Source organism: Agelaius phoeniceus, chromosome 8 (genome assembly GCF_051311805.1).
Source record: "Agelaius phoeniceus isolate bAgePho1 chromosome 8, bAgePho1.hap1, whole genome shotgun sequence".
In the NCBI taxonomy this organism is placed as follows: Eukaryota; Metazoa; Chordata; class Aves; order Passeriformes; family Icteridae; genus Agelaius; species Agelaius phoeniceus.
This window is the reverse complement of record NC_135272.1, coordinates 30,485,696-30,512,804: the sequence shown is the minus strand read 5'-3', so window position 1 is coordinate 30,512,804 and position 27,109 is coordinate 30,485,696. Positions and strand designations below refer to the sequence as shown.

At 40.4% G+C, this 27,109-nt stretch overlaps 1 protein-coding gene across 2 annotated transcripts in view; it reads left to right on the top strand.

Moving 5' to 3' along the window:
• The window catches only part of SPATA6 (spermatogenesis associated 6), a 52,370-nt gene extending 28,940 nt beyond the window's left edge, over positions 1–23,430 (top strand). For both annotated transcript variants that reach the window (XM_077182491.1, XM_054638546.2), the window contains exons 10-13: positions 824–996; positions 10,089–10,188; positions 13,722–13,789; positions 17,528–23,430. In XM_077182491.1, the coding sequence (XP_077038606.1) occupies positions 824–996; positions 10,089–10,188; positions 13,722–13,789; positions 17,528–17,708 (522 nt within the window). In that variant the 3' untranslated portion in view covers positions 17,709–23,430. The remainder of the gene's footprint in view (positions 1–823; positions 997–10,088; positions 10,189–13,721; positions 13,790–17,527) is intronic.
• Positions 23,431–27,109: the final 3,679 nt, after the last annotated feature.

The window sequence follows — 27,109 nt, the reverse complement described above, 5'->3', positions numbered from 1 at the left end:
CCTGCACATACAGAATTTGCTTTTCCTTGGCATTAAGGCTTGCAGCAAGGCCATAGAGGAGCCTTTAAAGGCTGTTTGCATTTGCCTGACCAGTTACTCTGAGAGCATTCTTTATTCTGGAAATGTATGTGAAGGTGGCACTGGTGCAACTGGGAAGCCACTGTTGTGTTATTTCACATCCTTTCTTTTTCAATTTTGGCTTCTTTCTGTATTAAAAGAATCTAAAGGTTAATGTCAGGATTGTTTGGGGTTTGGGAGGTTTTATTCTTTACATCCTCATTTAGTTGCTTTTTGCCTGTGTTCCTGAAGTACTGTAAAAATCCTGGGTTTATGCAGTTATGTGTGCCCTCCTAGATTTCCTAATGACTGGGAAAATTGATGACAATAGGGATGAGGAAAGAAAGGGAATTATGAGGATAAACCTTGATATGTATGTTAAGCACACTTTTGTCAGACTCTAAACTTTTATTACCAAGGGCTGTTGTTCTGTGTACTGTGTAGTCTAATATATTGTGCTGCCTCTGGATTCTTCCATGGGTTGTTTAGGCTCTCAGGCATTATTCTGAATCTGTGGGATTCCTGGGAAGCCTTTACTTGTGCACTCAGAAAAGTTGATAAAAGGGCTGTTGCAGAAGAGTTTCACATAAGATGGTGTGTTAGTTACGAACAGATTCTTCTGAGAGTTTTTGATTTACTTTAGATCATGGATTTTTTAAGAATGTACAATCTGAATGAATATACAATCTTTAGCCTTTCAGGTTAAGATGAAAATTGTACATCTTAATGTTCATAATAATTTTTAGTTTGGTGGGGTATTTTTCAGGCAAAATCCACCAGTGGAAAAGGCTTGGATAGTTCTGCTGTTTACAAGGAGGATGTGAGCCCAGATCCACCCAACAGAGAGTCCCATTCTGCAGCTTCTTTGGAGTGTTCAGCACCTCCAGCAGTTCAGGAGTCTCAGAGTTCTGTGCTGAGTCGATCTTCTCTGAGGGAAAGGTAATGCCCTGGTTTTGTTCATGACATTCTGGAATCAGGAACATGAGCTGGTGATAGCAATGCCTGCATGACTGTATTTGCATGTTTGGAGGTGTGAGGGCTGAAGAGACTGAAAAATCTTCCTGCAACAGCTGTGTTGTTGTTTGACTTTTCCTTTTGCTCTGTTTGCTATCTCTCTGCTTGATGATGACAATCCTAGTAACATGGCAGTGAAAATGTCTGAAACAGTGACACCCCAAATTTCAGGCTGCCAATGTCCATCTGGAACAGAGAATTAATAAATCATCACTTAAATGAATCATCACTGTTTCAGAGGTGATTGGAATCTCAGGAATGTAAATACAGATATGTAAAAATGGGAAGTAAACTTTACAGTAGGTGCTTGGAAACCTTTTCTCCATCTGACTTTTCACAGGTGTTTTTGAGCACGTCCTTGTGGCTGTGCTCTACTCAGATGTGTGACTGGTGTGCATAACATGCTTGGGCTAGCTTTAATCTACTCAGTGTGTTATTTTCCAATATTTTCACTTTTTTGACACCCTAAAATCTTGATTTTGATTTTTTGAGTGGAAGTGTGGACCTCTGCAGCTCTTGTGTGTAGATTAACTGCTATATTTCAATTATTTTTCTTATCTATCTCCACTGACCCCAGTGGGACTTGTTTGGGAACAGTTTCAAATACCCTTTAATTTAATGGATTTCAGTCCCTGGGTTAATATTTTGGGCCAGCTTCCCAGCTTCAGTGTCCTATGAGGGTGGGATGGAAGAAATGTCAAAAAAGCAACAGATGGTTTCATGCTTGAGCCCTCCAATCCTTCAAGGGGAGTATTCCCTGCTTCCTGCTAAGTAGAATGTGTTCTTGGTGCTTCTCTTGTACATTCAGGTGGCAAGTTACTGGTTGGCTTTCTGGGAACAGAAAAACTGTATGAAAAGCTAGGCCTGAGTAAGCAAATAGATTAAATAATTTAATTGAGAAAAACTAAGCATTAAACTGATGTCCCATCCTAAATGCTGAAGATGTGCTTTGGTGACCAGTTCACACTCTGTTACCATTGGTACCAAGTTAGTCAATGCTTGCAGGTTGCATTTTACAGCCTTCACACAGCCTAATGCTTGTTTCCAAAATAGAAAAACTGTCTCAGTTTTTTCTTTAAAAAGAAAAATGACAGATGGCAGGTGGGGACTGAATTTTTAATACTCACAAAGATCAAGTTGGTGTTTTAACATCTTCCTCTGCTTGAAAACTTGTTTGTTAGTTGTTGTGTGTAATAGTGCGTCTTGGAAAGTGTTACACAGAGATTAGAATGTATCTGGGGTTTGAAGGAGGTTTCTTTGTCATCTTGTCTGCCTCCCCACTCTCCTCTGACAGTGTTTGTGCATTAGTTGCCCATATCTGGGAAGAGATATTGTCATGGTAACTTTTTTATCCTTTCTTCAGCTGGACTCTTTCTGGGGGGGTTTGGGCTAAATTATATACACATTTTATTTAGAGCTTAGGGGGTGCCTTCTGTTGATAGCAGGAAAGTCTTGTATGTTGTGAGCTGCTGTTACATGCATAGTAATTTAGTCGTCTGCCAGTTAATCTTGAACTTGTCTGAATGTTCTTGCTTTTTCTCTTTATGAGCCTCTCTCCAGAAGAGATTTCTGATCTTGTGAAATTATGTTTTTTCTTCTTATTAAAGCAAATGTTCTCAGCTCTTCAGAGCTGTAACATCTCTTTATGTAAAATATGTAACCATTTACTTCTGTCATCAGAAAAAAAAATCAAAATGAGAAATAAAGGGCATAGTCTAAAAAAAATTGATCTCTGTTTCATGCTTCCGAGATAACAATGGTTTGAGCTGATTGTGTACTGAGAGTTATACTTGGAATGACAAACATGGTTTAGAGGTCAATGTTTGGAAATGCATGCAAACGCTGCTGTTCAGATCATAGAAATACAGAGGAAATCAGAGCACTGAAAGGAAAGCAGTGTTAGTGTGATTGCAAGAATATGGAGTCTTATCTCACAGTATTTGGTGCTTATTTCCTCAATTTTATTTTGAATTACAAAGACAAATTGCTTAGCATATCCAGGCTACTGTTTTTAATGCTAGTCAACCCACAGTCAATATGAAACTTGACTCCCCACCTTGACCTTTAGTTCCCTCTTTTCCCATTCTTTTTTAAAAAGTACTGTCAAGTGGCTGGCTGCCTTCTTGGGAGTGAGTCCCAGAGCCCTGCTGTGTGGTTGTAAAACCACTGCAATACTTTCCAGTGAGACAGAAATTGGGGTCTTGTGCAAGGTCCTCTGAGCCCTTTTGTATCCTCCCTGGCAGTTTCCAGTCTTTTCTTTGAGCCTGCTAGAGACACCACAAATCAATCCTCTTCCCCTTTCCTCTGAGACTTCAGTCAGAAGCAGAACTGTAAATAGATTTACTATTGAACAAGACAGCCAAGTTTTGAATATTGATTTTTCATACTTTCTTTTTACATTTTTCATTATGTACATCTAAGGAAAGCATTTGCTGATGTTGGGAGCTGACAGTCAGCAGTGATGTGGTCATAGAACCCTCCAGAGGTCCCTTCCATCCCTCACTATTCCATGATTCTGTGGGGTTTGATTGCAGCCCCAGTGGCACTCACAGACCCTCGAGTTTCTGCCCACAGCGTGGCAAGGCAGTTGTTTGGTTGGTTGTGCAGAGAGGAGCATCCTGGGCATCCTGGATGCTTTGGGAAAGAGCATTCACACTCTGTCCTTTCAGTGCTGCTTCAGGAAAGCAAAGCTGGAGTCCAGTCCTTGCTTTCATGGTGCACAGACATCCTCACACACTCCTAGCAAATGGGGTTTTTCTTGGGGACTTACAAGCTAAGCCTTGCTTGCAGCACTGAAACCTGCAGCAAAGTACCTGTCAGAAAGAAAAGGAGAAATAGTGAGATGGATTCCATAAGGTCAAAAAGTCCTTTGAACAGAGCTGTGTGCTGGCACAAGAAAAATCCTTTCCTCAAGAGACTACAACAATCATGGGAGTATTTGACTATTTCTGATGTGAGAGGCAAAGCTACTTCTTGTGCATTTGGGATCAAAGGAGTCTTTTTCCTGCTCTGGAAATAGCATGCTTCTACTTTTGTTTCCAGATTGAAGTGCAGTTCGATAGCTTTTTTCATGTCCTCCTGGTTATGCTGCTGAAATATGATCTTACCTGCTATAAAATTTAACAAAAACCTAAGTTCTCTTTGAAGTGAGACAGAGGTTAAGTGTCTGGATCAGATGCCCTTCTGTAATATTCCTGTATTGTTTTACTACCATCTTTTTATATTCTCATTTTCCTAGTACTAGGGAAATAACAGCATGAAGTTAGATACTGGTAATGATAGATATAATGACAGATACTAATAGATATTAATGAAATACTAAATCCTATGTGAAGTCCTTGAAAACATCAGTTACCAGAATTTTTGGCTTCAGTGATCTTGAAAACAATCGTCCCAGGATCTTGAGGGTTATTTTATTGCACAGCAAAAACCAGAAACAGGTGGTTCACCTGATATTTTAGAGACTGGCATGCATCCTGAGACAGGGTTTGCTTCTGTGAGAGCATATGTTTTAGGTTTTGAGAACTCCTGCTAAAAAGTAGAACACTGAAAAATATTGCAAACTTCTTAGGAAAAAGCTTGCTCTCAGGAGAGGCTGCACCTTGGTTTCCTGTCTGTTTCTAGCCATTTAAAAGTCATTATTTATGATTTTTGGAATTTTCTTTGGTAGGAAGGTTTGGGGTTTATCAGTCTCATCTCTTGGGAAAGTTGACTTCTTTTGCATCCTTTAAATATTAATTTCTGGAATCAGCACTTGAAAATCATACTAGATTTGATGAAAGTGAGCAATACCTAAGCCTTGTTTCAGATTTTTGACCAAAATCTGTACTATTTGTCATCTTCATTGGTTGATTTTGCTGCAGCAGTAAGTAAATCTGAAATTGATTGCTGTCAGAGCCATTTTGTGTATAAATTAATAAATTCAGAGAAGATAGAAGGTAATGGAAAATCTTGCAAAGAGCATAAGGAGGTGCAGCCAATTTGTGACAAACTAATGATTTAGTACCACAATGACTTCAACCTTTTGGGAGCAACTGCTCAGCTGGAGTATTGACTTTCATTGAAATTTCGGAAGCTGTCTGCCATTAAGTTTCACTTTTTACATGATGTATATTGCCACAGTTTTAAGGGCTGGATATGAAAAGGAGGGGGAAAAAGCATTTACTAATTTAAGAACTCAACACTGAATGTGTCTCAAGTGCTTCAAGGCCCATCTATAAACAGAGCTTTGAAAGTAAGAGAAGCTATGTAGAAAGCATGAGAAAATTTACCTTTTTTTTCATGTCCTGCTGAAGAGGGAGAGCAAATTGGTGCACAGCTAAGCTGTCAGCTTCTGCTTCCAAATATTTAGGCATCTGTGCTCTTGATTTAGGGCCCTGTCTGTGTGTGGTTGTTCTTGCTTTGTAGTAATATCCTGCCACTGTGAAAGCAGCCACCCTCCTCCACTTCCAGCATTGTGAGAATGGAAGGGGTTTTGTGTTGGTGTAACTTCATTACAATTCAGGCTTCTATGTACAAACAGAGCCTCTAAAACACTTCAGGGCTGCATCATAGCCTTTCACTTTTAAAAAAAGCAAAAAAGCAAAATGGTGTCCTTGACTAAATAGACCAGGAAAACCCAGAAGCGTAGCCCAGCTTTTCTATTGTGCCTCCTTACAGAGCAGTATGCACTGCACACCAGGTCCATCCTGCTCAATTACCACCTCATGTCTCTAAAATGAGAGTAAAGCAATGTCCTTCCCTGCTATGAATGCTGAGTAAATATCTGCATAGATATAAAATACGTGAGGTGGGGGTTTTATTTCAGAGTTAAATATCTTTGGTTTTGTTGAGGCTCTCTCCTCTTCCCTGTGTAAGTTCTTGCAGATTGTGGTTTTTTTCAGGTTATACTCAGCTTTAAGTGTTCTTACTCCCTCTTTCCCCCAATTACAGTTGTGTTCTCTGCAGTTGTGAATCTGGTATTACAGGACTTCATTGATTTCTGTCCTGTGATGGTTTGTCCTTGTATGTGGCTTTGCTCAGCATGAGGACTGTGTCTTTGAAGCTGATGAATTCTCGTGGAGGCCACATGCACAGAAATGTTCCCAAGGCAGGGGAGTGCTGTGGTGGGGGAAGGGGTCACGAGAGCCACTGCAAATGCTCTGCACAAGGCTCTGGCATTAATTCTGCTGCTGGGAAATGTATTAATATCTCCCGCTGAAATGTGATATTAATGTTTTTGCTATGTGCAAGTGGATGATTGGGTTGTCTGACATTTAAAAATTCCTATTTATTACAGCTCTCAAGTTTGCAAGCTGCTGTTTGAGTAGAGTACATGGGTGGATGTATCCTGTTTGCATTTCTAATGGAGTATTTCATCCTAACGGATAAAATTATACATGAAAATAATCTTTAGCACAAAATCTACACTCTCTCTTTGGCTGCTTCTTTTTTTTTCATCAAGGCAGATGTTGTCTGTATGACCTTAAAAAAATCCTTATCTCATAAAAGAAAATAAATGCCTTTTAGTCACATTACAAGGGAAAATGGTTCTGTTTCCTTGATCGGACTCAACACAACATCTTTGAAATTAATCTTGAAAAGTTCTCTGATTGATCTGGCTTTTTCTAGGTCACTGAGCTATATTTCCAAAGTGTTTATACAATCTATTGGAATCAATAAACAATTTAAACTGATGTAACTGCAGAATGTTTGCAAGTCCTAGGGAAAATTGAAAGTATGACAAAGAATACAGCTGTAGGAGTTTATTTTGTTTATCAGGACAAACAGTCATTGAAATGAAATGACTTTCCTTTGAACACTGCAGTATGATAGTGACACCTTAATCACATAAATAAGTAGCTGGTGATTTTAAAGAGTTGTTATTGGTGATTTTGGGCAAATGGAATCCCCGTATTTATAGTCCAAGAAGCTGTGCAATAAAGGCTGTTTTATAAAGTATTTCCAATAGGGGAGTTAGAATATCATAAAAAGGTTTCACTTCAGATTATAGTTGTTGTGTTTCAGGCATGATTTTATTTTAGTTTGCATTTCAGGCATGATTTTATTTTAGTTGCATTTCAGTTGGCAAATATTAACATTATTCTTTAAATGTGGATTAGACCCGATAGTTGTTGCTAAAATTAGACAATAAAAATACTAGAAAAGCTAATTAAAAAGAAGCTGGTACCATTTTTAATCACACTTAAGGTTTTGATTTTTTTTTTCCTTTTTTTTTTTTTTTGTTAAATGAAGTTTGGGATCTGTGTGAGGAGCCAACATTTGTTATACCACAGCGCACACTAGTGGACTGATCCATAAAATCACCTGGAGAAAGAATTTAATAGTTCCCGAATTAAGTACTTAAATCTTCTTCTTGCAGACATAGCCATGTATTTTCTAACTGAATACAATAGCAAGCTGGGTTTTCTCTTTTTTCCCAAAAGTAAATACATTTATCTCCAAGGATATTTGTAAATTTACGATTAATAACAATGACCTGAAGTCTTACATACGAATTTCATAAAATTTATTTCCCAAAGGCAATCTATTCCAACTTCTCAGAGCAAGCCACCTGAGTGCTGGAAGAACAGCAGCTGCTGTATAAATAAGGAAAAATGCCATGACTTCATGGCTCTATCTTTTATTTGTCAAGTGGGAAATGACTCACTCTTACTGCATCTAGGATGCAGATTTTTAAACATGCATTTCAGAGGTCCTTTAATATCAGTAAATGTTGTAAATTCTAATGGGAAGCCATAAGATGATAGTATCACTGCAGATCCTTTCCCTTACCTCTCTTCTTTTAAAAAAAGAAAGTGTGGGGTTTTTTTTTCAAAACACAGGTGGTGGAGCACATGCATTGTAATGCAGTACATCAAATGGGGTTTGACTGCATTAGGGAAATGAACATTCCTTTCTGCTTAAGGGACTCACACTTCTGTTTCTTTAAAGGCAATGCTTTTCTCCCCTAACAAAATTCTCAAGCCATTTTACTTTCTTTTAGAAGAAGTTAGGTGAAATCTTTTAGTGCAACAGATTGCTGGATTCTAGTATGCAAAACAATTGCACAGCATGAATTTGCCATACATGCTCTTGGGTTTGGAATTAATTGTAAATTTCTCAGGACAGTCATTTGAATTCTGTAGTCAGCTTGGTGAAAATTGCTGCTTGTCGTGATCCAAGGATAAATAGCAATAAAATCATTAGAAACATGGGAATGCATCCCCATATAGATTATATGTTATATACTTCCAATATTGTGTCATTTCTTGGCACCCTTTCCTGAAAAAAAAATAGAAGCATTTTCAAGTAGATTAATTGATTTAAAGAAACTCATAAATAAGCTGAAAATACTGGTGCTGTTTAGAACCAAGAGAGATATTTTGGACATACAAACAACAGTAAGTGAATCCAAATAAGTTGCTTAGACAAAAGAACATAGAAGAAGATTACTCAAAAGCAGAAAACTGGTCTCTTTTTAGTTATACTTCAGTCTCTGTCTCTGGTAATAAAAGGAATGATCCAAAAGATTGCAAAGAACTCTATGCCCTGCCTGCAACCTTCAAGATAATCTGTCACATCCCACTTTTGGGATCCTGCTTCCATTAATTTTTACATTGCCAGGCTGCTTGTTTTGCACTGAAGCTTTCTCTGTGTACTTGGTTTGTTCTTTTTGAAAGGAGCTGAGCAGTTCCTTGGCTGTATTGAAATTTCTAGAGGTTTGGTGAAGGTGAACTGCGCCAGGCGCGATCAGACTGGGGATTTGAGAGTGACAGACTGGATAATGCAGGGAATGTGATAACTGGGAGAGAGGAGGGCAGGAAAGCTGGCACTCCCAGTCCCTGCACAGAGCAAACTGTGGAATCTCAGCCTCCAGAGTCATGCTGATTCTCCACTGCATCAAATTTGGGAAGCCAGCAAAGCCCTTTGGTGTTCCTGGTGCTCCTGCTGCAGGCAGGGATGGCAGCTCCGTTCACAGCTGAGATTGCAGTGCCTGCTCTGGCAGCTCACAGCTCACCAGTGACCCGTGCTCACATTGGCATGATCCCACATCAGGAGCTGGGCTTTTCTGGGTGCCAAGTCAAGCTCTCAGAGCTTAGGCAACATTGAAATGAAGATGCACAATCTTCATTTAGTGCTCTGTCTCTTTGCAGTGTGATGAGCTTGTGTAAGTAAGCATTTCATAACTCCCCTCCAATTATGCTTTCCTTCTGTTGATGTCTCTTTTTTAAAAAAAATACATTTTTAATGTAATAATATGGTTGGCATGTAAACAATCATATTCTCAAAATCTTTGTTGCCTCCCTTAAGAGACTGAGGATAATTATTGATATGAAATTTCTGTCAGCTTCTGAACTTGCTCAGAAGGATGAGCTGCTGAGAAGGATGAGAAGGGCTTTTTTTAGTAAAGTGGAAAAAAATAATCCAAAACATAACAAGGTAAAATCCAAAAAGTAGCTGTTTGGTTTAAATTACCCGTACCAAGCAGCTACCTAGTTTTCAATATTAAAAAAAAAAAAAAAAACCAAAAAAACCAAACTTAAAATGCAGTTCCTCTCATGAAATAAAGACTGCAATTGCAAGTTTTTTACTCCATGTGTTTTCCAATTTGCATGCATTGGGGTTACCTTCCTTTTGATTGATTCCAGTGAAAAGAACTTCATGTGTGCAATACTTCCTTTAAAGAGGCAAATGAAACCTGATCACTGGGAATAGTATAGCTTTTTTATTCTGTAGGGACCACACAAACATTACAGAAATATTTCTCAAGTTAAAAAATCACCAACATTTTCTATGTTTTTCATCTTCTGTTGCTGTTGTGGCTGTTAATGTTTATGCACTGTTTATGCACTGCTTATGCACTGCTTTTCTTTACTTATACTCCAGAGGAGAAGAATCAAATCGAAACATTGTGTGTGTTCCAAATAGAAGAAGGTAATGCATGCTTCATAATTAAAAGGAAAAAGAAATCTGTATCACAGAGTTTTTCAACAAGAACATATTTCTTCACTTTGTTTTTTCTCTTCCTCTTGCAGATTTGGCACTGGTTGGCCTTCACCAGCAAATATTGATGAGATCCATAAAAGAGTGAAAAATATTTTAAGGACACACAGAGCTAGACAGCGCCTCATATTTGTAAGTTTGACTGCAAACTCAATCTTTTCTCCAAAATGGCTGAAAAAGAGAACTGTGCCTACAGTCCTGGATTTATTATAATGTTGTCCTTTGGGACAGCCTTGATTGTAGAAATATGGGTTTGGTGTGTGAGCTCAACTGTTTCACACTGATTTCAGAAGCCTCCTTATCTTTCACCTTGATGAAGTAGTACAGGCAACCCTCTCATGCCTTACTGAGTACAACTATATTGGAGTGTGGGTTTTTTTATATTTTGATTCTCCACTCCCAATTTAAGCAAAAGATGTTACAGATGTGTGGAACATCAAGGCTTAACATGTTGTGCAGCTGCACATCAGCAGCTGCATGTATCCAGCTGTTTCTAGAGCTAATATTATCCTTCAGATGTGTGATTTTTTTTTTCCTTTAATTACCTGGCTTTCAATGAACAGAGCTCTTTATCTAATGAGATTACACCCAGGAACAGAGTATTTTACCTTTGATGAAATTTTGAGGTGTGGTTTTCGACAGACAAATTTTTTCCTATTGTGATTTTGAGAAACATAGTTTCTCAAAAAAATGCTGGAGCATTGTACCAGCTGAATAAGAAGATTGTTCATCTGCAGAGAATTTAGAATCTTGAGTGTGAGGTGAGGCAAAAGAAAGGTAGGATAAAAAGGTTGTAAGGATGAGAGATGATTATGATACAATGATGATAATGATGATTATGATATAAGATGATGAGGAGCTCTGGCATTCTAACTCAGAAATGTTATTGATGGGGTAGAAGAGGCATAAGTCTCCCAAAGTGGAGAAAGGCATCTTTTTTTTGCTTCAGTTTCTCTCTTAGAAAATAGAATGTTGACAGAAATCTGCTTTTGAATGTTGGTGCAATTTTAAGTTGCTACTGTCCCCAGCTGTCCACCTTTCCCCTCAGCTGTAGTTCCCTGTATCAGTGGGAAGTGGGATAGAAAGTGTGAGATGATGCCCTGATGTCCCCCCCTCACATTTCCCACAGCAAGAGCAGGTGCAGCTGCCTGGGATGGGGGACTCCACTGGCTACAGGAAGCCCATGGCAGAAGTGATATTTGTTGTCTTGATCCAGTCCTGCAAGATGGATTGAAGAACATCACTCTGAAGTCCTTATTTATTTATTTAGTTGTTTGCTTGTTTGTTTATTCATGTCCCCAGATTTAGTCATGTTGGGCAGCTCAGTGTCTCACCTCATTCTCACTTAATCTGATTCTTTTCTCATTTCTGTTCAATGTTCATGTTTAGCTTAGTTGTAGGTTTTAAGTCAGAAAAACCTTGTCTCATCCATACTAAGACAGTTTGATCTAGTTCATGCTGTACCTCCCTGAGTTATTATATGAATGTTATGATTTTGTGAGCTGCTGCCTCTCAAATAGAAGATTCCCATGACATTTTTCTGTGTTTCAGCCACTCAGAATAGGTACAAATCATGTCAAATGCTCCCCTGATGTTTCAATGAACTTATGATAACAAACTGGATTTCCTGATAGTCCAACACCTACATGTAATGAACACTTGCACAGCCTGAACCATCTGCAGTGATTCTTGACTGCTTTTCTCAAACAGTAGACCATGACTTTATGATAAGGAGGGTTGGATGATTGGTTATATGGTCTCTCCATACAGTCAAAAAGACGCTGTAAACATTGTGGTGGAATTCTTGAATTGTGATATTTTCTGCTGGCGCTCTCTTGGTTCACCTTGTGATTTCCAGAATCAAACACTTGCTGAATCCTCACAGGGATTAATAAGCAGAGATGATACTGTGTCCTCTTCTGTTGGAAAACCTTGTGTTTCTGCCCTAAAAAATCCAGCTACTGGGGTATTTAATTACCCACCTGATCAAGCCAGTGCTGGCAAAGGACCATTTTTCTCATTCTGTTTCCTTCCACTGAGCAAAAGGAAGGGAAGGATGCTACAGAGAAGTCTTGTGGTGTCAGATAGTTGTGTACAGCTGGCTCATGAAAGCTGTGCTAACAGCAGCTGACCTAATCAAAAAAGAAAAAAAATATCCTTGCAGTGAATGCTTTAAAATTCACCAAGACAGGTTGTGCTTCCCCACATGGCCCAAAATTGAGGCTGTGGTATGGCTCAGCAGATGGCTGAGGTAAATTGGTCATCTTGAAAGTGAGGGAGTAGTAAAACAGGTGAGGGAGTAGTAAAGCAATGTGGTGAGCACATTCTGGCTCCAATCTAGATCCTCTTCAAACTTTGAAAGGTTAAAAAGTACCTCTTATTCTGTTTCACTCCAAAGAGCCTAATACTAAATAACCATTCCCAGAAGCATACAGCTGTGTCTTCCAAAATTTCTTTTTCATAATGCTCTGCAAAATAGTGTGACTGGAGCTCTGCTGCAGATTCCTTGGGGTGTCCACTGTACCCTTCTGCTGTGACATTGTGACAGTATTGTAATGTTTCCATCTTTTTTTTTTGCTTTCCAGATCATAATTTGCCTCTGGCAAATGCTGCAGAATTTTATTTACCACTGTACCCCATTTCCTCTTCAGTGCTTTGTAGTCTGTGACTGCTGGAGGAAGAGAGCTCTCCTGTTTACAAACACACTTATTACCTTGTATTTCACCACAATAAATTCTCTCAGGTTTTTCCTCATCCATATGCTGCTGTTCAGCTTGCTCTGCATCTTATTGCCATCTACCACTATATTTCTTGTCTTTTCTCCCAGTTCTGTGTTACCAGCAAGTGTGATTATTTTTACTGCAGTCTTTTTTTCCAATTATTTCTCCTATAGCATGAAAGATGACTTTGTTTAGTAGTCCTTACAGCAATTGACTTGTGCTGAAAGCATCACTTAATATCACCCCTTAAGTAGGGTCTTTGCTCTTCAGAGTAGAGTGAACATGATTGTGTGTGCTGGAATTTCTACCATCCCATCTCAGGTGAGCAGCTGGCTCCCTCCACATGGGTGTTTTCTTTCTTTCTTACTTAAGAGGGCAAATTTGGGTTAATTAATGTCTAGATAGCATTTGGAAGGTAAAACTGCATTCTAGCAACTGAGAATACCTGACTGAAGGGTCATTAAGTGCATCAGATGTTTTTTAAAGTTCAGTAAGCATGTATTCAACCTTGGATATGAAATTCAAGAATTGAGGTGTGTGCAATGCTTCTGCCTTGTAAAACACATGGAATAGATAACATAAGTTTTAGGTGTTTTTTCCCCCTTTCCTGCAAGGAACACAAAAGCAGTAAGTAGTACATTCCATAGCATTTTGCCAATGTGTTTATTGGGGTTTATTGAAGCTTTTGCTGTCTGCATAGTTCTCTAGATCTACACTGTCTAGAAATTCTTTCCAGTTTATTACCTGAAAATTATTAGCTGAATTGTAGTGAACTTAATTAAAAGTGTTCATAAATGGCATTTGGCTCATTACACTTTGTCCCTTTCTCCCCCAAGAAATGTAAGCACTTTAATAGTCCTCTAAATGGAAAGAAAGTATTTTTGAAATGAGATCATTGTAATCAGAAACCAAGGTAATGAGAATTTGATTTCTGGGTTTTTTTAGGATGATTTGCCTCAGACAAGAGAACCTACAGATAATAAGCCCTTGACTGTGAGTGAGCTGCGGAGCAGGTATGGAGTTTTTTTCTGACCAAGACAAAACAATCATACTCAATATTGCCCTTTACATTTAGCTACAAATTTCTCTTCCCATTTTGAGCTTTGTCCTGTATTGGACAGGGAAAAGGTTTCAGGAGGCGTTACTCATACTAAGCTTTCTCACCTAAAAGCAAAATACAGTTAAATTATTGTGCCTTTGATGTCCTTTGGCACTGTGTCAGTATAGTCTTCATAAAACACTGGGTTTGGAACTGGACTTGGCTATAAAAATGATTCTTGGGCAGACGTTTTTGGAATTTGTCAACCAGAGGGCAAATGTCACTTTTAAAATAATCACTTGGTTATTTTTCCTTTAAAACTATGGGAGTGCAAAAATAAATTTAAGTTTATTTAGTAATATGGTTTGAGGCTCAGTTTTTGGATTGTCCTTTCTTTGGTTTTTTTTTTTTTTTTTTTTTTTTTTTTTTTGGCAAAACAGATATTTGGAAAAGAAAAGCATTTTCCAAAAAATACAGCAAATTTATATGGTATAGTTTAGTGATTCAGCATGCTGTATTTCAGAAGCTTTCTTGGAAACCTGAGATCTTATAAACCTGGTTTATGTACATTAATTACTCTGTGTGCTCCTCACTTACATGACCAGGGTTTAATTTGATAATTTACTTATAAGATACCAATTATATTGGTTTTGATTACTTCTGTAGTAGAAGTTACCAATACTGATGTTCTATGTGTATGCACACAGTATTTTGTACAACGTTTTGAGTACCTGTTGGAGGAAAGATACTAAGTATTAGAAGTCTTTTTTGGGCTCCTATGGCTTTTCTGGTTTTCTTTATATTAAAGGAGAAGTCCTAGAACTGTGATGCTATATTTGAGAGGTGTTGCCATTAGAAAAGGCTTTATTTTGATAGTTAAGTATCTCACACTGTTTTCTAACAATGGCACCCCTAATCACCACTGTCTACACCTGAAAGGAGGGTATTTCTACATGGGTACCATAACAAACTTCTTCTTGAAATATATAAGCTCCAAAAAGTTCATTTCTGATTTGCTGACTTCTTTAAAAATCGCTGTGGTTTGTAATCCCCTCCGTGCAAGGGATTACTCCAACTTCCATATGGTTCTAAAGTTGCTGCTGCAGTTGTGTCTGCTGTACTGTGCTCACTCCTGTATTCTGTGTAGCCTTTCTGCTCCCTTATCCTTTGTCCTGACAGCTGGGGCAATTAAATTGTTTAGGATGTGTTTGTGAGAGAGAAAGTGCAAGTTTTTGTTTTGAGGCAGCTTTGGGACTTGGAGATTTACGCTGAAACAGCAGACCATGAAAAAAAACATGGAAAATAAACCTTAATACTCCAGAATCCTGAAGGGATGGGATATGAAGTGTGGCACTCGGGTTGGGAAAGGACTGCTCCTTGCTTTAGAGGCCAGCAGCACAGGGGGTGAGACATTAAGGCCTCGAGGACAGTCACATTGCTGAGTGCTTGCCACAGTGCTCATAAACAGCACACAAGGACAGAGACAGAGTTCATGGAAGGACAGGGTACTGTCGACCAAATGCTGGCAGTAAAGTAGATGGATGATTGAAAACCGCTGGGAGTAAGGAAAAGGTCTGTGTTTTGTGAAATATTTAGTATATGATTCACTCAGAAAAGAACTTCTGGGACTCTTAAAGGAGATGTATGAGGGAACAAAAGCATATGACAGGTATTTCAGAGCAGGGAGTTGCGTGCAGAAATCCTGCTGTTAATATGATTTGTGAGTGTAATTCCCAGATTGCTTAGCTCAGGTTGTCAGCTGGTTTCCAGTTGAGACAGGAGGGGGAATCTTCCCTACCTTGGCTGTAGCTTTGTCCAGGTGTCTCATGCACAAGTGGCTGGCTAATGGAAATGCCTCCTCCAAAAAGAGAAGGGATAATTAGGCCTTTTTACAAGACTTTTTCAGTACCAGAATAAGGAACTTGTAGAAGTTGCTGTTGGTTTTTGAGTCTTGACTGCAATTAAAGTGTTGGGGTTTGAGTAAATTCAGCTTTTAGGAGAAGAAAGGGCAAGCACAAAGATGCTGCTGGAAATGGATTCCGAGGAAAAGAGTGTCAGAGCTGTTTGTTGTATAGTTACAAGTGCTGTGCCTGCTTGTTGGCCTGAGAATTCTCCATCAGAAGTGAGGTACCACAAACTGCAGGAAGGAGAAAGTGAAACTGCAGTTGTTGATGAGTCCCCAGGGTGTTGACTTGTCTGCATTTGACACAGGCCTGTATAGCTGCTCTATTGATTTTGGTTGGTAGGTTGGTTTCTTTGTGTCCAAACTGTGAGGCACAATTATCTCAGGATGATAAACAAGTTTAAATTTGCTTCATGCCATTGACTGACTTTAAATGATGGAGCCTTTTTGAATAAGTGTGAACGTGGCCTTCCTCTCTTTTTAATGTTAGAGCCATACAAGAGGTCTTACTTTATTTGGTGTAGGTTGGCATCACCCTAATATTTGAATGTAAGAAGTTTAAAAGCAAAAGCTGATCCTTCTGTTGTTTTTTTTTTTTTCCATGGTACAGTAGAAGCTTAGAGATGTGAATTTAGAACACCGATCCTACATCTTCCTCTTCTTCCCCTTTTCTGTTCTTCAGATGAAAACCTGGTGTTTTGATGCAGATGAATACATGTATTCATGGATGTGGCCTAAGGTTTCTTTCAATTTTGTCATATGTTGGCTGATAGTAGCTTGAGGATGAAGTTTTAAGTACTGGTTTGATTGCAGAAGACACTACCATTAATAAATGACGTGCATATAAGAAGCTGTAAAGCTTCCCTGTGAAATGTAACCCATTTCCTAAGTGAAGATGGTCACCTTAAACTTCACATTTCCAGTTTCATTTCCCAGAGAACATTTGCAAAAGCTGAAGATTACTCAGTCCTAATTTTTAAGTGTCTTAAGTGCCTAAATCTCTGAGCAGATGTGAAAAATGTCATCTCAGTTGTAATTTTTTTCTGATGATTTTTGAGCTTCTTGTTTCATGCTTTATTACAGGGAAATTGCTCATTTAATTATATGACACAAACCTTTGTTTTGAAAGTGTCAAGAGGAAGCAGATAGTCATGATGTTGAGATATAAACTACTCAGACTTGTCAGTGTTTTGTAATGATTTGCAGAGTATGAATTTCACTTCATAGATCTCAGGAATAATTTCTCAAAGCAACTGAAAGATGAGCCTGTATTTGTGTTTAGTATTAAAACAGTGACACAGAAGATGGGGTGGGGAAGGAACCCTGGATTGCCACTATATCAAAATGTAGTTGGTAGAAAACTTAATCCATGATGCTTCCAATACAGCACTTTACAGCTGCAACCACAGTAATTTAATGTCCCCCTGATAGATTGTCTTCATATTGAAATAGCTGCTTGTGCTTACAATTTCACCTTCAAAGGACACAAAAATCCTACTGTGTTGCTCTTGCCTAGTCACACAGCCTGCAAAAATACAGCAAAGTTCCTGCAGGTTCTCTGAAAATTAATTCTATTTGGGGGCATTACAAAGTGTACTCAGATAAGTGGGGGAGGATTTGTGTGAATGAATAACATGGAGGGGGTGGTTCTCATTTCTTAAAAGTAGCTGCAGTGCAGTTTTAATTTTGGTTTGTGGAAGGCAATCTGTGCTAAGCAGCTAACATTGGTATTTCTGCTGGTTTTGTGCCACTGATTCCTCTTCCATATCTTGGTTTGATCATTGTTTCTTATCTTCTTTCCTCTGACAGTTCTCCAGTGCAGCAGAGCACTCCTGTTCACTTGGATAGTGGTGAACATTGGCCTGGTCCTGCAGCTGTGTACAAAGAGAAGCCTCACAGAGCAATCTTGGAGGAGAGTCTTGCAAAAATATATAGAGAGATGTATGAAAAAACTGCTGGTGCTGTTTCAGACCACAAAACACATTCCTGAAAGCCACTCACCTGAAAATGCACAGTATATAGTATTTGAAACTAAACCTATTTTTATACAACAATATTTGTATTCTATTTTTTAAGCTGTCTTATGGTTAAGCAGGGTTTTGGAGAAATGGGGATTTGGCCTGGGCTGAGAAAAGGAAATAATTAACATTTCATTCCCAAAAAAAGAAACAATAATCCCTAACAAAAAATCCCCTCTACAATTAAGCAAGATGGTGTTGCTCCTTTGAGACTCTGAACACAGAGTCATTTGAAGACTAATAGGTCTGCTGGACATCCCTTTGTGACATCAACTCAGGTTTCAGCTGCAGCCAGTTCTCATTAAATATCTAAATCTATTTAGCAACTTTAACAGAATTGGTTGAAGAAGCAACATGTCCTGGTGGGCAGAGGGGAGACCCAAAGGGGAAGTTGAATGTGAGTGTTGGTTTAAAAGTGCCCCACCGAGGACAAAGAGAATTGTTTTCTAGACAATTGAATTATTTTGGAGAATGGCACAAACTTTGGTACTGCAGGACCCATCGGGCATGTATTTGAAGTAGTTTTGAGCACCTTTAGTCACAAGTGTTCTAATACTATGAGATTCTAAATGAAAACCACCCAGCCCAGCAGCCTTTGTGTGAGATGAAAGGTCATCTTCACACAGCCTTTGCATTTGAAAGCTTCCACGTTCTCCTAAATGCAGCCATGACATTTGCCAATACACTTGTCATTTTAAAAATATGAATAAGAAAGGACTGTGCAGGGGGAAAGACCAGAGCTAGTCAGCAAGCTCCTTGTGTTCTGTACAGGCCTTCTGAAATTCCTGCATCACAATCCCACCTAATTTGGAGCCTGTCCTTCCCGGTCTGCTGGGATCCTGTTGGCAGCAATCACTTCGTTTTTGCTAAAGGCCACCAAATGTTCATCAGCAGTTCGATGCTTTCCCCAGGGATGGAACCTTTTCAGCCTTGCACTGAGCAGATCCCACATTAGCAGACCAGGGCAAATTGCCCATCCATTGAAAAGCTGAATGTTTTAAAAGGGCAAGAGTGTCCATCTCCTGCTTCCCCCCAGAATGAGGAAAAAACAAATGCCTGTTCTGGCTGCCTCCTTCTCTGAGCAAACACAGGCAGCTCCACCGATGCCATTTTACCTGTTGTGATGAGAGAGAGGATAAAGCTAGCAGTACAGATGGCACAACATATGACTGGAACCTGCCAGCATGCCTACATAAACAAAAAGTCAGTCTATTCTGCCTTCCCTCCTTTAATGCTGAGACAACATAATTGATTTGAGAAAGCAGTTGGTGAGCAATTCTGCTGGTGGGAGAGCACGTGGAGGGGCTGTGTGCTGCTGTTTCAGGCAAGGGCACTCTCAGAGGAAGTGTCTCACATACAGACATTTCTATTTCTTGTAACTGTTGGACAAGTTGAAGTGGATTAACACTGATAACTTCCTGTCCCTGCTGCCATTTAGCACATTAGTGCTTTCAGAGGGCATTAGTGGCACCCTCTCATGACATGGAGAAGTGCTGAGTCACTCTGTGAAGTACCAGGACACTTTTTGTTGCAGAAGGGAAAAGTAGAATTTGCCCAAGCTGTGTCCCTGAAGGCATGGAGGCCATGGAGGGTTGTGCTACCAGGACGTGGTGGTGTTCACTGCCCTCTCCAGTGACCCCACATTTGTCCACAAGGAATAGTTTTCTTCCTGCCCAGAGGAGTAGCTGTATTGAAGTAGATCCTAAGTAGGTGGGGCAGATTCTGAGAAATACTTTCTAAGCTTTTGGTGTAAAATTAATCTGTTGAATCCTGAAGGGTTTTGCAGCTTCCTCTATGTGTTTGAGCCATAAGATGCAGTTTTCATTCAATATTCTCTGTGCATTCCCTCCCCAGTGTCACAGCTGAGTAAAAGTTAGTCTTCTGAAGATTGGCTGCTCCCCTTTGGCCTCATCTGGCTCCCTGACATAGAAAACCTCTTTGATTTTTCCCTCCCCAGCAATCCAGCAGATTTCAGTCCCTGTTTGTTCACTGTGTGAGAAGGCCTAAATGCTGAGGGATTGTTGTGGGGTTTTCTGTATGTTGGATGAAGGACACAATTTGCCATGAACTAAATACACAAGGGGATGAGAAAGGTTGGGAGCCACTGTAAGAAAGCAAGGTGGTGCTTTCAAAGGGTCCAAGGAATGGTTGGAGGATATCTGATTCCCCTAGCTAAAAAAAGGAAGCATATGGTAATATGGCAACCTTCAGTTCTCATCAAAGATTAAAAATTTTTCAGCAAAGGTGAAAACTGGATGGGAGAAAAAAATGTCATTATTGAATTTTGAGCAGTATGAATATTCTCAGTGTAGCCTTCTTCTGCAACATAACATCAAATGGAGCAGACAGACTGAGTACCTCTGGCCCTGCTCCAGCTGGGAGGGAGATGTGTGTTCAGTGTCTCTCTGAATCAGCTGCTGCAGGAGATGTTCCTCTCCTGGGTCAGTTATTCCACAGCTCACACTGTGGTACAGCAAAGAGTGCTCTCTTCCGAGCACTGTGCTGGAAATCCAGTTTGGCAAATGGAAAACTTTCCTCTGGAATGTGACTTTGGGCCCAAATTACTCTGATCTGTCCCTAGTATCTTCGAGGCACTTTGTTTTCAGAGGCATTTTCCCTTTCCCTGTTTGCTCAGGTGGCCCTGCCAGCCCTCCCAGCTCTGAGCATGGCTGCTGCTCTGCCCCTGCAGCCCGGGAGCAGTGGAGGTTCAGGCACTGAACCAACGCAGCAATAAGCTCTAATTGTTTACTGCACCTTGCCTTCTAATACAATTTAAATCCCTTCTATCAAATGCAAATTTCTAGGTGCCTGAGTGGAGCTTTAAATAGCATTTGCTGTGCTCCTTCCTTATCTTTTGCCATCCTCAAAGTTCCAGTGACAGTGGGATGGCATAATTCCACCCCTGTTGTTTTAGCTCCTAAAGGAAAGCTGCCTACTCAAATCTGGCAATAATGGGCCAGATGAGGAGTGAATTGGCGCTTTTCTATGGAGTCTGTGTCTCTCTTGCCCTCCCCAAGTTATTATAACCCACGGGTGTTCTCACCAAAAGCTGTTCAGCATCCAGTGATGCTTGCAGGATGCAATCAGTGCAATATTTTAATCACTTTCAGTTTAGTGAGTCAGACTCTGCTTCCTACTTGCTCCCTTCCATCTCTCCTATGAATAACTTGGTGCAGTTTAGGATCTTGGGCTGGCTTTAGACAAACTGCCTGCCTGTGTTCAGGAGAAATGCAAATCCATCCTTGGCTGACAGTAGCTGCTTTGGAAATCACTAAGTCATTGACCTGATGTGAATTAAAGGCAAAAATGTCAAACTCTTTAATGATTTGCCTTATCTAAGTTTTTGACTTAGAGGAAGAGAAGCTTAAATTGCTCCACTGAGGATAAGAAACCTAGGGATGGCTGGAGTAATGGGAACAGGTAGGAGCAGCTTTGTAAGATGGATGGGGAGCTGTGTTTATGCTCCAAAGCTGAGCAGCTTGGGAAGTGATGAGGGCTGTTCTTTAGACTGTGCATCACATGTTTGAATTTTACTATTACTTCAGAGGCTGCCAAAATTATCAGGGGAGAAAAAAATCTACCTGGAGATGTTCAGAATCTATTTTTGGGGTAAAATAACAGAACATTTAGCTCTGCTCAGTATTAAATAGTCTTTTCCAAACTCCTTCTCATTGTTACCTCAGCTGTAAAATGGGGAGTTTGTGCTCTGTTGAAGCTTAATTAAATGACTGTGAAGTGCTTTGGGATCCTGAGGTGAATGTTAAAGAAATTATTTTATGGAAGCCTGGCTGAAAAGTCCCATCTCATCTCCAGGTTACTAAAAAGGCTTTATTTTAATTTTCCCAGATTTATTATGTTTTAATCAGACAATTATTAAACAAATCTTAATCAGATTTAATAGATTCCTATCTTGATCAGAGAGGGCTAGAAAAGATAATGAGCTGCTTTACTACATGTGCTCTTAGGAGCTAATCTTTGCAGTTGGTATCTTGCTCAGCTTCTGTCTCCTGCATGATCCAGGTTCATATCCTCACACTGATTGCTCTTATGATACCTTTTTTATCTTTTTTTAAATATAAATTATGTTTTTCATCCTGATGCCTTAGTGCTGTTTGCTCTGTGTACTAACCAGCACTGTTAACATCTCTCACATCATTTATCCTCATCCTCTCCCCAGGAACAAAGGGTGCAATGTGCCATGGCTTTGTCAGGGAAAGCTGGAAGGAATCTCTGCCTTCCCACTCCATGTATAAGGAATAATTTGGTACATAATTCTACTCTTCCCAATTTTTAAGCTTGAAATGTTTTCTGAAACACTGAACTATGCAAGAAAATTCTCAGCCTTTTAGCAGTGGTCTCTTGCTGCATAAATCTGGTAATGTGGAATCTCTGGGTCACAGGAAAGGCCATGGTGTTAATTACTTCAGTGGTCATGAAGTGATCATTATCAGGATGCTGAGAATTTGTTTGGTAATCAAGGAATTTGAGGAAACTCAAATCAATGAAATTGAGCCTCTTGGTTCCAGTGAGAACACTTGAAGCTGAGAGAGGACAGCACTTCTAGGGCTGATCCTGATGAGCTGCCTCCCTGACAGAAGGGGTGTCTGCCTTGGGTGATGTCTCTGGGAGCAGCAGGGAATTGCTCTTTGCCCAGTTCCTTTCAGTCCCAACAAATGCAGCAGCCTTGTGGGAAGTGATTGAAGCCCCCAATATTCCTGTTTCCATTGCACAGGAGCTGTTAAGCAGAAGCCTCCTTGATTACTGTTGGCTTCTGCTGCTTTCCCCCATGGAATTCAAAACATCATCAACCAAAGCCCTTCAAAGATGTGGCTGTAGCTCCTTTTATCAGTGTTGGCTTGCCAAAGGCATGGGGTTTGTTCCCATTTTATCTTTGTGAGAAATTCTCTGAAGTGTGGTGATAATTTGTCTGGATAGCAGCATAAAGGAACTGTAATCTTTCTCTTTGCTTGATCTATGTGGAGATTGTGCTTTTTCTTGGTGTGCATTTCCCTTCAATTCTGGGTGATTGCCTCTGGTCCAGCAGAGAACTCCTGCAGCCTGAGCAGTGGGATCTGAGCCACCTTCTCACCTCCTCGGGGAAGGGAGTTTGCTGCTGCAAAACAACATCCCTCCTGGTTCATGAGGATTTACTGATCCTGAGGAGACAGCACAAAGGTTCTGTTCTGTGGCCAGGCCTTTGCACACCCCTGTGGAGCTGATGGCATGGAATGAAGAGAGCTTCACACAGAGCAGGGTAGGAGCCTGGGAGCAAGGCAGACAAGGAGAGTGGCATCCATGAATTATGCACTTCTATACCATGAGTTATCAGTGTAGGAAATAGCCTGGACAGCTCCTGAGTAACAAAAGCACCATTTACATCACTGAGTGGTGGTGAATTCTAATGCTTGTATTTGTATTGTCACCCTGACTGTAGCTGTAGGAACTGTTTCATTCAGGATTCCAGTAGTAAACACTTGCTAAGAGGTTGCTTTCCCTGCCTGCCTTGTTTTCACCACAGTCATCTAGTGTTTACACACATTTTAGCCTCTGTGCCATTTTTGAAGGCTTTATTTGTCTCATTTATGTTTCTGGTTTGGATAATACTTAAATATGAAATCCATCTGGGAAACATATTGTATATTCACGTCGAGGGGTAAAACCAGTTTTTAATTAAAATTTTATACTGCACTTGTATTTCACTTTGTCCTGTTTTATTATGAAACACTTCAATCTTCTTCCTAAAACACATATGTCTTGTGCGTTTCAAGATGTTCCTTGTTGCTCATGCAGAACCAGTTTGGGAGCTCTGTCAGCACAGTGCCATATGTTCTGGGCTTCATTTAGCTTCTCTGCCGTTTGTGGAGGCAGCAGATTGGATGGAATGCAGCTCAGCTCGGCTCCATTCTTCTCTTTGTAAACTTGTCAAGAGATAAAAAAAGCAGGGAGAAGGAAAACACTGAATAATACTCGAGTGAGTTGAATTATCAAGAAGTTATGGGAATGTGGCCAATCAAAATTGAGGTTTCTCATGTATTTGAGGATTTTCCTTAACTGTGGCTTTTGCAGAGCCTATAAATTGACGCATCCCTCAGTGCTACCCAGTCTTACACCCAAAACCTCACTGAAGATTGAGATATAACCGGAGTCATTTGGAAATGACAAGCGTGAAGTGCTCAATTTTGCATTGATCTGCTGGTTTAAATTAAAAAAAAAAAAAAAGAAAAAAAAAGTGAGTAGATTTCACAGAATATTCTGAGCTGGAAGGGACCCACGAGAGCCATTGAGGCCAGCTCTGAAGTGTGTGGCTCATACAAAGATCAAAGCCTGCCCTCAGTGTTGTTTGCACAAGCTCTGGAGCAGGAGCAGGTGGAGGGGTCCTGCTCCTCCCTGGTGTCTTCTGGCTCTGTGAGGATCACACTCCACTCTTTCAGTGCCTGGTATTGAAAAGAGGAAGCTCAAGAGTGATGGTGCCCTCCTGCTCAAACAAACACACACAAATCCAAAAAAAGGTCACTTTTCTTACCAATCCATTCCTGTTTCTTCCCTGTTCCCCATCACCTGACCATGAACCAGTGGGAGCCATCAGCCTTTGATCCATGGCTGGTGTGTAGGCACATCCCAGCCATATCCAGGGGCTCCAGGCACTGCTCTGCTCTGCCCAGAGATTTCAGGGCCACCATAGTGGCTTTGACAGAGGACCAGGGTATTTCTGTGATTCTGTAACTACAGCTTAAAAACAAAACCAAACCCAAAAGAATAAGAAGCTGGCAAAAAAAGGAATCCCTATTTCTCTGCCTCCCCTTTGCTGAGGTGTGAGGCTGGAGGGGAAGGGCACGAGCAGCTGCTTGATGTGGCTGTGGAGGAGAGGGGAGGGAAACTTCTGCAGTCCTGACCTGAGGTCGGTCAGAAATCACCAGCTGGAGTGACATGAGTGTGAACCTGGTTGAAGTGACAGGCAGCTCAGCCCCTGGGACTCTATTTACATATGTTTAAAACAAACAAAAGAAAGCTGCCTTTGTTCCCCAGGAAAATCTATTTACTTGGCATTCAACTCGTGTATAAGCTGGAAGTTCTTTCACAGAAGTAGAAACAAAGCGAGTGACATTTCTGCTTTGATGTGAGGCTGCAGCTCAGATTTGATTTTGAAATATGAGAGTAAACTGAAACTACCTCCAATTTAAAGGTGGATTTTTAATGACCTTAAAAGTTTTGAAAAGTTTTTTTCCTCTTCCCTTAGGGATCAGAAAAAATTATAACAGTAATCTTACTCATAGCTGTAAGTCTACAGAGACAGTGGCTGTAGGTTAATGAAAAATTGACACTGCTACTTGCTGTGCTTCCAGCAGAATATTTTTTTACTTCAAACTGAAGTGAACTATTGCACTGTGTGAGCTGGTTATGAGTCTCACATATTAAACTGGATGCTGCTTTTGTGGAAGCCACAGGAGCAAGTCACAGAATTTCAACAATTTCTGGTTGGAACACATGCTGCAGTAATTATTGGGTTGCCCCGGTCCTTCCTGCAGAAATAAAGAAATAAAGAAATAAAGAATTAAAGAAATGAAGAATTAAAGGTTGCTGGGTTAGTCTAAACCAGAGAGGGGCAGAGGAGCCATTCCCAATGATCTCCATCCCTGGTTCCCAGTGTTGTCAAGCAGCCCCACCACAGTCCAGCAGAGAAAGCCCAGAGCAGGAACGAGGTGTTGTTTGTGCAGGTGTTCCTGTTTTGCACTGTTCCACCCTGCTCCTGTGGCTCAGGGACTCCTTGGGGGACACCCTGTGGCTCACAGTTGCTCAAGTGCCCTCTGCAGTTTTTTTTGGGGACAGCTTGTTCCTGGGAATCAGAAATGGCACCAACTCAGCAGCTGAGGCTGACTTTGCTTCGGGCTCTGAGGACATGGTGACTGTTTGTTGTCCTTGGCATGGTGGTGCCATCTGGCCCTGCTTGGACAGCAGGGCTGTGATGCTGCACTGCCTGGAACTCCAGCTCCTGCTGGTGAGATCTTGGGCTGTGCTGGGGCGGCAGCACTGGCAGCTGGTGCCAGCCTGTGGCAGATGGGACAGCTTCAGTCACCCCTGTGAGCTGTGCTGGACAGGGACACACACAGGTGCTGGGATTGCTGTGAGACCAAGGGAGGGAGGGCATGGAGGTGGCTTCAGCTGTGATACAGGACCCCAAGGCAGGAATTTCACAGCCACTGGATGTCTGTAGGGCTCCCTGCTCCCCTGGAAGGATTTTAGACCTGTACCAGTAACAGTAGGAAGGGAATGCTGATAGGTTCCTTCTAATAGGTATATTTGTTATTATTATTATTATTATTATTATTATTATTATTATTATTATTATTATTATTATTATTAATGATGTTTATATTGTTGGTATTTTATTTTTATTTTGTTATTTGTTTATTTGTTATTATTGATTTATTTTTTTTTTATTCCCATCAAAAGATGGGAGGGGAAAATTGGACAAGAGTGCAGAAGAAAGGAAACTAAACCATGTAAATGTAGTGAATTTGTTTCTTTTCCTCCTGGGGAGCAAAAGTACAGAGGGGCGCTGGCACTCAGCCCACCTGTGCCCTCCTCTCCAGCTTTCCCCTGGTGGAGTTCCCTTCTGCAGGAACACAGGGAAGGCAGTGCTCCCTGCAGGAATCCCAGGAGAGCTGGGATCCTGGTTAGGACCACTTTAACTGAGGCACAGGGACCTCCAGCTGCAATTCCCCTGGGCAGGTGCCCATCTGTGCATGCCAAAGGTGCTGTGTGTGCCTCTCCCTCCTTGTCCCAGAACTCCAGTGTGAGGAGCCAGAGAATTCACAGTGCCCTGTTTGCTTACCCTCCACCCTGCAGAAATGCCTGTGGTTTGATTCCTTTCCTTTGTAATAAACTGTGCCCACCACAGCGTATATTCTTTTAAATAACATTTTAAAATATTTTCTGGTAAATTAAAGTGATGACATGTTTGTAGGGCTCATTGTTAATTTCATTTCCTTTGGCTCAGCCAGCCAGATAAAATGCAATGTTATTAATCTTTGTTTAAAAGAAGATCCTTTGCCGAACAGTAATAAATGATCTTGATAGATTTGTCAGGAAAATGAATGATAATCATTTGCAGACAGACACAAGCCTAGTATGGAAGATTAATAAGAAAATATGTATTGGCATCATTAATAACATCTGCTGCCAATGCACTTGGATATTGGTTACAGCCTGAGAGCAATGTGTTCTTGTTAGGACACCACAACTCATCCCCTGCTGCCACAACCAGCCTGCACAGAGCTCCTGTTCAGCTGGAGTTACATTTTTTGATTGATTTGGTTTTAATTTTATTTCTTTTTTTAGCTAATTACATTGTTTTCCTAGAAAACACAAGCAA